Source organism: Gobio gobio, assembly GCF_949357685.1.
Source record: "Gobio gobio genome assembly, chromosome: 5".
Classification (NCBI taxonomy): Eukaryota; Metazoa; Chordata; class Actinopteri; order Cypriniformes; family Gobionidae; genus Gobio; species Gobio gobio.
In genome coordinates, this window is record NC_137101.1 from 63,201,466 (window position 1) to 63,215,174 (window position 13,709).

Below are 13,709 nucleotides of genomic sequence, written 5' to 3' on the forward strand. Positions count from 1 at the left end.
AAAGGAACAAATGAGTAAATCGTGTGGATGATTTAGCAAATCGAGGGAACAAATTAGTAAATTTTGCGCACAATTTACTTTTTTTTCTTCTTGCACGTCATGTGTGGGGCTCTGTACATATTAACTAACACATTGCTTTAATTTATTTTACAAACAAATCTAAATTAGCATTTCAAATAATATCTACGAGTTACAAAATGGCATAGTTTTGTCTTGCGATTACGTAATGACGTTATAGTGCAGTGACCTCACATATAAACAAGGCTTCAACCAGTGTTGCCAACTTTTTTTCTAAAAGTACCTAGCAACAAATTTTGCTTTTTTTTTTTATTTGGCAACTTTTAGCAACTTCTGGAAAGTGACTCTAATCCAAACAACACATGTACAAGCTAGCTCAATAGGCCGCAGCTAAGCAAAGTTAAGCAACTTTTAGCAACAACTCGATCTGTCTTTAGCCTGTTGCCTCTGGCTTGGCGTGCTCAGTTGGGGACACTAAATTTTTCAAATAAACATCGAAATAAATCTAAATAATAAACTAAATTAACCATTTAAACTAAATTACTTATCGAATTATTGATCTAAAGCCCACACTGTCACTGTATGATAATTGAAATGACTGTCGCTGTGTGATGGTTGAGATGGGCTGATGACATCAGCGTTTTTTCCGGAGTGGCTATGCGGCTGAATAAAATTATGCTGCATTATTTTCCTGTTTAACACTGTAAAGCTGCTTTGAAACAATCTACTTTGTGAAAAGTGCTATATAAATAAAGTTGACTTGACTTGACTTGACTTTAGCAACTTCCCCTGAAAATGTGTTGCCAACAGTGCTGCCAACGTGCAATTGTGAATTTGAATTTCCTTTTGCGGCAGTTATAATAACTCAAATCACATCACACCCAATAACTAATTCGCCCTTGCTTCTTTTTCCACTCCAACATTCCAATCATTCCTGCCCACTAAAAGCTGCACAGATATATGTGCTTACCCCGATAGGCTTATCTATGTAAACGATTTAGAAAAAGTTACATCGATTCACAATTGATATCATCGCTACAAATCTATGATATGTATTGTCATATGATATCACCCATCCCAAACATGCAGAATGCTTCAAACACATTTGACAAGCTACTTTAATCAACAAGTAGAAATTACCATGACATCCTTATTCCAGAAAAGTTGTGCATGAATGTTGCATGAAAACAGCACCTGATAAAGAGGTTGACTGGCTCAAAGTATTTTGAAAATACAAAAATACTCATCTTAAATGTATTTAAATACAAATTACATTTGATTTTTTCCAAAGGCTTTAAAATACAAAATAGTATTTTGTATTTCAAATACATATTTTACATTTACATTTATGCATTTGGCAGACGCTTTTATCCGAAGCGACTTACAGTACCCTTATTACAGGGACAATCCCCCTGGAGCAACATGGAGTAAAATGCCTTGCTCAAGGACACACTGGTGGTGACCACTGGGATTGAACCAGCAACCTTCTGTGTATCAGTTCCATTGTTTAACCCACTGGACCACCATCTCACATTTTAAATACATGTATCTGAAATACTGCCCATCCCTGACCTTAGGGAACTTGGACATATAAACAACAAAGAAAAGACGGCATCCACATACATAAAAGCAGTACCACAACTACCAGGAGTGGCCGGCTTGTAAAAGTTCCTGTTAGGTTTCAGGTCAACTGTATGAACTGAATATATATTTGGCAAGTAATTAAGGTTAAATATGTTTATGCTTTGAACTGCTTATTTGACAAGATGTTTGCTCTAAATGAGAAAGAAAAGGTTCCTGTTATGTGCACTTTAAGATCTATATGTAGTGTTCATATATCCTTTTTGCAGCAAGTATTGTTTCCTGAGAAAAGGGGGGTGGTGGTGTAGTGTTATATGCATTTATATACTTGCATATGGACTCCACTAGAGGGCCACTGTTACAGGGTATCCTGTTGTACTGCTTAGGCAGAAGTTAGGAAGAAATTGGGTATGTTAACAGGTAACAGGAAGTCAGCAGTGTTGTTCTACCGTGTGCATGTCAGTTCTAGAACAGAGCAATACATGGATCTTAACATTTTAGCCAACCACCAAACCTGCACAGAGCATGAGAGGGACAGGCGAGTGCAGGTACTGTGGCACTCAAAACAGACGTGGGCAGGACCAGTGCCCCGCATTCGCTAAAGTATGCATGAAAAGAGCCAAAACACACGCCAGTTGCACAATATGGACGCCCCCTCTGAAGAGAACCAAGATGATGATAGCGGCAATCTGGGCCAGATATACACAGCAATGAGCATAGGAGCAGTGAACACACAGGGGATGAAGTGCAGAACGGGTCCCAGAGGTGCCAGCTCGACTCTGGAGCAACCTGCAACATGATGAGCATCAAAATTAATCACCTAAGACGCCTCTTCAGCCTAGTCTCACCAGACTGAAACTTTACAACAGTGCTTGGATGAACTCAAAGGGCCTGTTCAGCACTCATTAGAGTGTCATTAGAGGCAAGAGCCACAAGCTTGACTTTGAAATTGTGAAATCCGGCCAGAGGCTAGTACTTTTGTGTTCCACATGCGAGGATCTCGGTCTGATATGTATTCCTGAGGAGCTGTGTAGTAGTGTAAAGCACAGCAAGTTATGCATGCTGACTAAAGAGAACTTAATCAGCACGTACAGCATGATGTCTACAGTGGCCTCATTGACTCTCTGCCTGGCGACCTCCACTTTGAGCTGAACAGCACTGTGGCCCCTGTGCAGTGCTCTCCCAGAAATGTACCAGTGGCCCTCAAGGCAGCTGTTAAAGCGCAGTTGGATCAGTATGAAAGGGGTGGGCACTTAGTCACAGTCACACAACCCACTGACTGGATAAGTAACCTGGTCATAGTAAAGAAGCCAGAGAAATGTAGGCTCTGTATTGACCCCAGACCCCTGAACCGAGCTCCCAAGCGGTCCCTTTACCTTATGCCCACCTTAGATGATGTGCTGTATAAACTGCCAAAAGCACGTACATGACACACGCTGGTGGACAAACGGGATGCGTTTCTACAGTGCCGCCTGGATGAGGAGAGCAGCCTGATGACTACATTTTGGACGCTGTGGGGCAGAAAACGCTGGCTGAAACTCCCTTTCGGCGTGTCGGTTGCGCCAGAGCTGTATCAGAGGAAGCAGCACGAGCTCCCGGTGGGCTTGAAAAGAATTGAGCCTATAGCAGACGACATCCTAATAGTGGGATGTGGCGACACTGAGGAGGAAGCCACCCGAGACGATGACGCTAACCTCACCGCACTGATGGACAGATGGAGGAAAGTTACATTGAGGCTGAGTCTGAAGAAGCTGCAATTTAAGGAGGTCCACTTTCATGGCCACGTCCTCTCAGCCGAGGCCCTCAAAGCTGACCCTGACAAGGTCAGAGCAGTTCTGGACATTCCCAACTCCACAGACACTAAAGACGTGCAGCGTTTTGTGGGGTTTGTGAACTACCTATCCAAGTTCATGCCGCACTTATCAGAGGTCTGCGAACCACTGAGGATGCTGTTGGATAATGATGTACAGTGGCACTGGCTGCCAAAGCGCGACACAGCCATGAAGGAGATCAAGACACTGATCACAGCAGTGAAGAGACAGGCACCAGTCATGGGGAGGGCCATTTGCATGCCACACTGAGAGGAGCAGGGCCAGACATACTCCCGGAGTGGCAGGCTAATTAAGCCTCGGGATAGATAAAAACCTTTAAGTTTATTTTATATAGCGCTTTTAAAAGTAGCTTTACAAGCTTACATAAAACAGAGAAAACAACACACTATAAATACAACAAATACAATTAATATTCAAATAAAAGCTATCCTAAAATAGAATTTTTTAAGAAGAGATTTAAAAGTTACTAAAGTATTTGCTTCCCTGATATCGGCCGGGAGAGAATTCCAAAGCTTAGGAGCATAGGAAGAAAATGCTCTATCGCCCCTGGAACGAAGCTGTGTCTTGGGAACAACCAAGAGACCACTCTGAGAAGAACGCAGATTACGACATGGAGTGTAAGGCATTAGTAGATCAGTCAAGTACTGTGGAGCCAGATTGTGCAAAGCCTTTTATGCTAACATAAGGATTTTAAAAAATCTAGCAGCTGAATTTAGTTAATATTGAAGTTTGTCAATTGAGGATTTAGATACTCCAGCTAGAAGACCATTACAGTAGTCAACACGTGAAAAGACAAAAGAGTTTATCAACCTCTCAGCAACTGAGAACGACAACATGGGACGAAGACGTGCTATATTTCTGAGATGAAAGAAGGATGTCTTTACCGTATTCTGCACAAAAGGCTCGAATGACAACGTGGCATCAAATAGGAGGAGCATAACTTCCGTTTTAGAGCTATTTAAAGACAGAAAATTATTAGACACCCAAATCTTGATCTCAGTGATACAGTTCGGAAGATGCACAATGTCCACATGTTGACTTGGTCTTGAATGGATTTAAATCTACGTATATCATCAGCATAAAAGTGATAGTTAAGGTCAAGAGATCTTAGTAATTGACCAAGTGGGTAAGTGTACATATTAAAAAGTAAGGGACCCAATACTGACCCCTGTGGGACACCAGTATGAACAGAACCAACCTTGGACCTATGGCCACCCATGAAAACAAATTGACTGCGGTCAGTAAAGTAAGACCTGAACCATCCAAGCACGGTCTCGGACAAACCAAGTAGATTTTCAAGACGATTAAGTAATCAGTAGTATCAAAGGCTGAACTAAGATCCAAGAGAATGAGAAGTGACAGGGAACCAGAGTCGGAAGGTATTAGCACGTAATTAGTGACAACACAGTCTCAGTGCTGTGCAATTTTCAAAACCCCGATTGATGGGGCTCAAATAAATTATTGTCAATTAAATGTTTGTTCAATTGGGCCGCAACCACACACATAATTTGAAAGAATGTTCACATCAGAGATTTGCTTTTTTAAAACGAGAGTGACAGCAGCAGTTTTAAATGGTAAATGGACTGCATTTATAAAGCGCTTTTAACAGACCTACGGCCATCCAAAGCGCTTTACATTTGCCTCACATTCACCCATTCATACACTCATTCACACACCGACGGCGGTGTCAGCCATGCAAGGCTCCATCCAGCTCATCGGGAGCAGATGGGGTTAGGTGTCTTGCTCATGGACACCTCGGCATTTGGTCAGGTGGAACTGGGGATCGAACCACCAACCTTCCAGTTTGTAGACAATCTACATGAACCACTGAGCCACTGCCGTTTTAAGTGCTGCTGGCACCACACCAGTTGACAAAGAGCCATTTATTATAGCAAGAACTGAGGGACATAAAGGACCAAAGCAAGATTTAAATAGGCTACAAGGCATAGGATCAAGTACGCAAGTGGAAGCTTTCATACGAGAAACCTGCTGGCAGAGCAAGTCAGATTGTAATAAAGAAAATGGAGTGCCGGAAAAACATAATGTATTAACTATAAGATCTGTGGGCCCAGAGGAACTACAAATATTTGTGCGAACATTGTCAATTTTTCCACTGAAAAATTTGAGAAATTCATTGCACAACCAATCAGATGAAGTAAGAGAACGATCACCATCTACATTAAGAAGACTGTTAATTGTGTGAAAAAGCATTTTTTTGGTTCATTGTAATAGCCTGTAATTACATCGGGGTGTTCACTGAAGAGTTAACAGGTTGAGTTTAATGAAGTTCAGGTTTGTTGACAATGCCATTTATTGTTTGGATATCTTACTACAGGAAGGCAGATGTTACAGGGTATCCTGTTGTACTGCTTAGGCAGCAGCTCCACCTCGTGGGGAAATTGGGTATGTTAACAGGTAACAGTGTTGTTCTACCGTGTGCAAGTCAGTTCTGGAACAGAGCAATACACGGATCTTAACTCACAGTTTGTGTAGCATCCTTATTCACTAACATATAACAGCCACCTTGGTTTTACTTCTATGGTTACGGGGAGTGAAGAGTGAGTGATTCACATACATGAGCTGGTGAGCAACATGAGCTGCTAGTGTGTGTTCACTAATAAGTATGTGGTGCTGAGATATACCTCTCCGTGTGTGTAGTTAATCAAATACACTACACAAGAAGGGATAATGTCCCCACAATATCAAAATCAAACCTACATCCGTGAACAGTATTATTCATGCAGTGATTTATTACATTGAAAAGACTGAAATATAGTAAATATTTACCCTTAACCTCTACAGGGAATGTGTGAATCGTACATTATGATTACAATAAGAACTCAAAATGATTATTCTGATTAAAGCTAAGATTAACATTTATTGTAGATTATATGTAATTATCTTCTATAATTAATAACACAGACAGATGTAAATCTTGTGTATTCAGACATAGAGCAGTGATAATGGTGATTCGTGGTGATTAAATCTCCAGCAAAAGAAAGCAAAGCATCAGGATGATCAGAGAGGAAGCCATCCTGCCACTGGAGCTGCAAAATATGCCCACACACTTGCTTAAAGAGGAGAGGTGGGAAGATAAACGTCATTAATGCAATAGATAAATACTCATTTACAAATGTACATTTATAATGTGCATGCAATATATCACTTCACAAAAAATCAGCGAGTCAAAAACACAGTGCAACCAGTGTAGTCTGATTCACACACACATGACTCTTTTGAGGCAGTTCTGTTAGTTAATAATTTTGGTTTGAATGTTTTGTTTTGTTTTCACTTACAAATTAATCTAATTCTAATGCTTGGATTAGCCTGGACTTTTGTAATATAACTCTGATTTTATTAGTCTGAAAGAACAATGTCATATACACCTAGGATGACTTGAGGGTGAGTAAATCATGGGCTAATTTTCCTTTTTGGGTGAACTATCCCTTTAAAATAATGTTGTAGTCTTACCCCTCATTGGGTCTTGGTGTAGCTGCAGTGCTAGTTGCTGCAGTTGTTGAGTTCGGCGGAGGTGTGGGAAGAGCTCTAAGAAACACACAAAAATACTGTCAGGTTTTTATCATCAGATTTACATTTATTCATTTAGCAGACGCTTCTATCCAAAGCGACTTACAACTGAGAAATACATGAAGCGATCCGTCATGAAGAGGCGAAAAATCACAAAGTGATTGTGCTTGAAATACTAAGTTATGGACATTGCTTAGAGTCGCATAATATAATTAGGGAGCGAATCAAGGACAATTTTTTGTTTTTTTAAGATGAGGTTAAGTGCTCACGGAAGAGGTGAGTTTTCAGCTGTCTTTTCAGTGTTGTCAGGGATTCTGCATTCCGGATGGAGGTGGGGAGATCATTTCACCAGCAAGAAATAGTGAATGAAAATGTTCTTGAGAGGGATTTCATGTCTCTCCGTGATGGTACCACGAGCCGTTGCTCCTGTGCCGAGTGAAGGCTTCTGGTGGGGATGTAGACTCACTCGTAGGGCCGAGTTGAATAATGCGGGTGCTGAGCCTGTGATGGATCTGTAGGCAAGCGTCAACGCCTTGAACTTGATGAGAGCAGTGAGGGGTAGCCAGTGCAGAGAGATGAAGAGAGGGTCTGTCCCACATGGGTCCTTTTGGGCTCGTTGAAGACAAGACGTGACGCTGCATTCTGGATCATTTTAAGCATTTTGATCGCACACGATGGAAGTCCAGCCAGAAGCGCATTGCAGTAGTCAAGCCTAGAAATGACCAGGGCTTGGACAAGAAGCTGTGTTGCATGCTGTGTTAGGAATGGTCTGATCTTCCTGATGTTGTGCAGCGCAAACCTGCATGACCGTGCTGTCTTTGAAATGTGGTCTTTGAAGAACAGCTGGTCATCAAAGGTTACTCCAAGATTTCTGACTGATTTTGATGGGGTAATTGATGATGTACTATAGCTGAATGGTGAAGTCGTGTTGTAGAGCTGGATTGGCAGGAAAGACGAGAAGCTCAGTCTTTGCCAGGTTGAGCTGCAGGTGATGTTTTTTCATCCATGCCAAGATGTCTGCTGGACAGTTGGAGATTCGTGCAGCTACTGTGGGATCATCTGGTTGAAATGAAAGGTAGAGCTGTGTGTCATCAGCATAGTAGTGAATGTAGTGTAAATGGAGAAGAGGAGAGGTCCAAGCACTGAGCCCTGAGGAACCCCAGTGGTCAGTTGATGTGCTTTGGATACCTGCCCTCTCCAGACAACCTTGAAAGACCTACCTGTGAGATAGGACTCAAACCAGTGAAGCGGAGTCCCTGATGCCCAGTGATGAGAGGGTGGACAGAAGGATCTGATGATTCACTGTGTCAAAGGCAGCAGATGGATCCAGGAGGACAAGGACTGATGATTTGTAGTCTGATTTTGCAATCCGCAAGGATTCAGATGCACCAGTTTCTCTCTGAACGCCTTCTGTCCAGTGTTTGACAGCATAATCTAATTTTGATATATATATACACTGTTAGACAAAAAAATAAACATTTATAAAACACTGTAAGACAAATACAAACTCATTTAATCAAATCAGTTCATAAACCTAGCACTTTAGAAATTAAACTTTTATTAATTTAATTCATAATAATAATAATAATAATAATAATTATTATGCTTTACTGTGCAATTTCTGTAATAATCTTGTCACATATGCTCTGTGTCTGTCCTTGGACTTTTACGTTTAAGTGTTTCCTGTGCTTTATTTTGTAGTTCTTTGTAGTTTTTCATGTTGATTAGTCTCCCCAGGTGTATCTTGTTTCCTCGTTACTGATGTTAAGCTTGTTTGCCCCTGTGTATTTATAGCCCTTGTGTTTAATTTGCTCTCTGTCAGTTGTTGAATGTTATGGTCCCTGTTGTCATTTGCCTTTTGTTCCTTGTGTTTGTGATTTGTTTCTTTATTAAAACCTTGCACGTAGATCCATGCCTCAGCCTGCTCTCAGTCCAGTTCTCTGGATGTAACAAATCTCAGGGTAGACAGGGCTTTAATTTTGTCTGCTTGGAATGAAGACCTTTGAGTTTGTGTGTTTTAACAAATGGTATTATTTATTTATTTATTTATTAATCAAAGTAACTTGCACTCTAATATACAATAGTGACATATTTGCTTTTTCATGTTATACTGAACTTTAATTTTGACGGGTTGTCATGAAAACCTTAAAATTCCTTATATGATACGACAGTTGTCAATAGTTTTATCAAATTAAATGGTGAAATGTTCATTTAGTGACTGTGGAACCCCTCCTGTTTGCACCGCCCCAAGCGGGACTCAAACCCGGGTCTGTCGGTATGAGAGTCAGACGCTCTAACAAGGAGGCTAAAGACTGCAACATCTAACGTCAGTCGCTAGAGCGTCTCTTGAGATCAGAGGAGTGAGGTTTACTCGCACCGCAACTACTAGCTGGCCTCCATTACAACTGCAACGTTACCTTTATAGATTTTTAGACATTTTTGACTGGATTCTGTGATTCCATCCGTGTTTGCCACATCTCGAAAATCATATGGCTCTACGGGGTATTAGCATTATTAAAGAGAGATAGTTTTGTGTGTTATTTATTGTTGTGTTATAAAGTTATTACCAATAGTGTAAAATGATATGCAGCAGGCTTGTGCACAATTCAGAATTTAATTGAGAATGACTCCTGAATTCCAATTCAATTCTTGAATTAAATTTGAATTGATGTCAAAAACAGGTTCCAGAATTATAATTCAAATTTGAATTAAAGGAAGCAGAATTGAAATTCAATAAAAATTAAAAGAAATTCATATACATGTCCATCTTGCCATAGCAGCTTCTTCTGCACCTGTTGAGAGAATATTTAGTGTTCCAGGAAAGATCTTCAGACCAGAACGGTGCAGACTCGATGATAAAACATTAGAGGAGCGATTGAGAATTAGATGCAACAGTGTTGCTCAGCGAGTTTTGCATTTGAATAAATGAAAACTGCATTTACTACGAGTTTGTGTTATTTGATCACTTTGAAATGAATATAACATTGGAACAAAACTAACTAAACAACATTGAGGGAGCAATTTATTTCAGGAGTTTGATCATTATCTATATTTTAGAACAAAATGTATGCAGGGTTGAGGAGTGACTACACTGTAAAAATGATTCATGGGTCTTGTAATTTTCACTAAAAAAATTAAGGGGATAGTTAAAAATAGTTTGTATGTTTTCTTAATAAAATTGTGGTTCAGTGTTGTATAGAAAATATTTAGAACATTTTACTAATAAAACCAAAATCCTATTTTTTTTAAGGAAATGTAAGCAATTTTGAGGCTTCAATCGAAGAACCGGTTAAGCTGATAAAATTAAGGAAAATAAGGTTACCTATTTATTTTAAGAGAATTAGCTAAATTATGCGGTTTTATTTAGAGACACCATTGTTAGTTCCTAGCATGCTTTGCATATGGCAGGAAATGGATAATTAATATTGAAATTAAGTGTTATTTAATGTGTTTTTGAGTGAAGGGAAACATCTGAGTTTAATGTTCAGTTATTTTTGACATTTGAAAGAGTTTCTGTGATGTTGAAGTTTTGACCGTTACCATTGTGCAGAAGAGCAGAGCTGATGGTTGTGATGTGAATAACTGCAAGTATTATTATTATTATGAAGCATTTTGGTTTGTTCAATGAACAGTAACTTTGCTAATGCTAGGGCAATAACAAGTTTGTTTCTACTTGTGCTAGCAGTAAACAGTCTATTAATTGTATAACAACTCAGTCAAATATAAACAGGTCATTTCCATTTAATCTAACTTATACCCTTTTTTTAAAAGTCAACTTAAATTAAAAAAGCACATTCCACTAATAATATTAAATTCATCATGTGCTATAGACTAAATAATTTAGGAAACTTTACTTAATTTATTAGGGTAGATTCCACAAAAAACAACAACAACATAAATCTACTTAAATATTATGTGTAATATTGTTACCATTTTTTTTTTAAAGTAGATAGTGTGTAATGTTTTTTACAGTGTAGTTACGTGGAATGAAATTGTTATTAAATTACAAAATGAATGTAATTGTATTTAGTTATTGAGGTAAAATATGTAATTCAATTAATTACTAATCATATTAAAAGGAAATTGCTTTGCATTGATAAAGTAAGCTCAAGCCCCTGCCCCTTTTGTCTCAAAATGTAATGTGCCCCTCCCTGGTAATAGTACATAATATTTATTACTATTACTATAAATATTTTAATAAATAACAATACGCTTATATACCATTTTACCACTAACAATATTACAAAAAGTATTTTTTGTTGGCGGAGGTGGATCGGTAGGCGGAGTTACCTTTTCAGCTCTATACACGCAGCCTGCGCACAGCACAGCGATTAGCCGCGCGAGTTTTCAAACTACACGATCAGCAGGTAAGCTAATACAGAAAATGTATATTTATCCTACCACCACGCTACTGTAAAGTTTGCGGGAGCGTGCAAGTTATGCTTAATTATAATAAAAGCATAGCTCGAGTCTTGAGTTCAGCAGCAGCATTCTGAGTCTGACAATGTCATTCAATTTGTTTTTATCAAAGACCATAGCACATGCTCGTGTTATTAGCTCGGGGAAATAAATCTAGTGAAATGAAATGAAAAAGTCCATGTCAAACTCTAAATTGTATGGAATTTATATATTTGATATCATGGTAACACTTGCATGAAGGTCTCATAATGTATTAACCAACATGAACTAACCATGAGCAATACATTTGTTATTGTATATTAATATTTTAATCTTTGTCAATGTTAGTTAATAAAAATACAGCTGTTCATTGTTTGTTCATACTTGACACAGTGCATTAACTAATATAACATATACAACTTTTGATTTTAATAATGTATAAGTAAATGCTGAAATTAATATCAACTAAGATTAATAAATGCTGTAGAAGGGCAGTTTATTATTAGTTCATGTTAACAAATGTAGTTAACTAATGAAATCTTATTGTAAAATGTTACCTATTTCTTGTAGCAAATACTATCATACTTATAATACAGGTTTACAACATCAACAAAACTGAACATGAATTCCTCATAATTACCTGCTTGAGTCTCAGTTTTGATTAGAAAAATAAAAGTAAATAATTATATATATATATATATATATATATATATATATATATATATATATATATATATATATATATATATATATATATATATATATATATATATATTTAGTAATATTATCATCATTTCCCTGTTTTTGTTTGATGTGTTATGCATTGTATTTGTATCAATGTCTTTTCATAGAATCTCAAGGAAATATGGAATATTATTAAGAATGTTTTTAACCATATATTGAAAGCCAGTGGGTGACAAAAAATTTTTTTTCTTAAATATTTAAAAACACAACAGACAGACACGTACTGCTTTAAATACAGGTGATTTATGTCATAAATAAATGCATTTAAATTATGTAAAAAATGAATTTGATTCTTATTATTTTTTAGTGCCCTTTTTGGTCCTTCTGCCCCTGCCCCTGAGGAGGTCTGTGCACGCCACTGATCCACACAGTATCACATGTTCTCTCCTACATTAGTTCTTAAATATAGTGTGCATTAGTCACATGTACACCAGAGGTTAAAGGACATTCACCTCGCAGCACATGGTCCCTGCCGGACACTTGCATCAGGAGAAATGGAGAAGTTCTTCACTGTTGCTTTAGGGCAGGGTAGAGCGTCGTTCTGGAGCAGCCCTGAGATATCTGGATCAGTACAACATTCATAAAGATGAGAATATCATTCCTGTCCAATCATCATTCATAAAGATGAGAATATCATTCCTGCCCAATTATCATTCATAAAGATGAGAATATCATTCCTGCCCAATCATCATTCATAAAGATGAGAATATAATTCCTGCCCAATCATCATTCATAAAGATGAGAATATCATTCCTGCCCAATCAACATTTATGGAGCCGGATCTAAAATCTTTACACAAATATGTATAAATCAAGTTTTTGAATTAAAGGGATAGTTCACCCAAAAACGAGTTGATGTTTTTCTGCTTGCCCCTAAGGCATCCAAGATGTAGGTGTCTTCGTTTCTTCAGTAGAACACAAATGAAGATTTTTAACTCCAACCGTTGCTGTGTGTCACTCATATAATGCTTGTCAATGGAGACTAATTCTATTAGAGTAAAAAAAACATGGACAGACAACTTCAAATTAAACCCTGCGGCTCGTGACGATACATTGATGTCTTAAGACACGAAACGATCGGTTTCTGAGAGAAACCCAACGGTATTTATGCAAATATATAACCTCATATCAGACGAACGCTTTAGCTCTCCAGACTGCCATCACTTCCCGTAGATGAGGTCAAAATTCCGGCCGGGTCATAGATATGTCTACGTAGATTCCTCATTCGAGCGATCCACGCAGGCACTAATGAGGTATCTATGTATATATCTATGACACGGCCGCTATTTGACCTCACTCACTAGGGCTGTAACGATTTGCCCAAAAATAAAAACATCGATTAATTGAACATTTTACCTCGATTACGATTAATGAACGATTATTTTGCTTTTTTTTCCTTTTCTTTTTTTTGCCCTCATAAGGTTTTTGAGTAAGTTCACTGATAAGGTTTGTACTGTAAATATGTTCTACATATTTATATATAGAACAGGTGGATTTTTTTTCTAATGAAAAAGTGCATTTCTTTGTTATTTTAAAATACTTGAAGGAAACGGTTCACTTTCAGCAGTTATTGACCATGGGGCAGATTTCTGTTTGTTGTACATCAGAT

The 13,709-nt window shown here is 38.1% G+C and overlaps 2 protein-coding genes across 4 annotated transcripts in view; both read right to left on the reverse strand.

Moving 5' to 3' along the window:
- Nucleotides 1-13,709, reverse strand: part of LOC307126928 (uncharacterized protein) — a 597,805-nt gene that overhangs the window by 273,580 nt on the left and 310,516 nt on the right. The window lies entirely within an intron of this gene.
- Nucleotides 1,120-13,709, reverse strand: part of LOC307126927 (meprin A subunit beta-like) — a 29,204-nt gene continuing 16,614 nt past the window's right edge. The window contains exons 13-17 of one of the 3 annotated variants that reach the window (XM_079817803.1): nucleotides 12,554-12,662; nucleotides 8,180-8,393; nucleotides 7,066-8,018; nucleotides 6,903-6,977; nucleotides 1,120-6,502 (exon numbers count right to left, since the gene is read on the reverse strand). In XM_079817803.1, the coding sequence (XP_079673929.1) occupies nucleotides 8,339-8,393; nucleotides 12,554-12,662 (164 nt within the window). In that variant the 3' untranslated portion in view covers nucleotides 1,120-6,502; nucleotides 6,903-6,977; nucleotides 7,066-8,018; nucleotides 8,180-8,338. Of the gene's footprint in view, nucleotides 6,503-6,902; nucleotides 6,978-7,065; nucleotides 8,019-8,179; nucleotides 8,416-12,553; nucleotides 12,663-13,709 lie in introns of all 3 variants that reach the window. The other 2 variants (XM_079817805.1, XM_079817804.1) reach the window with 2 other exon arrangements.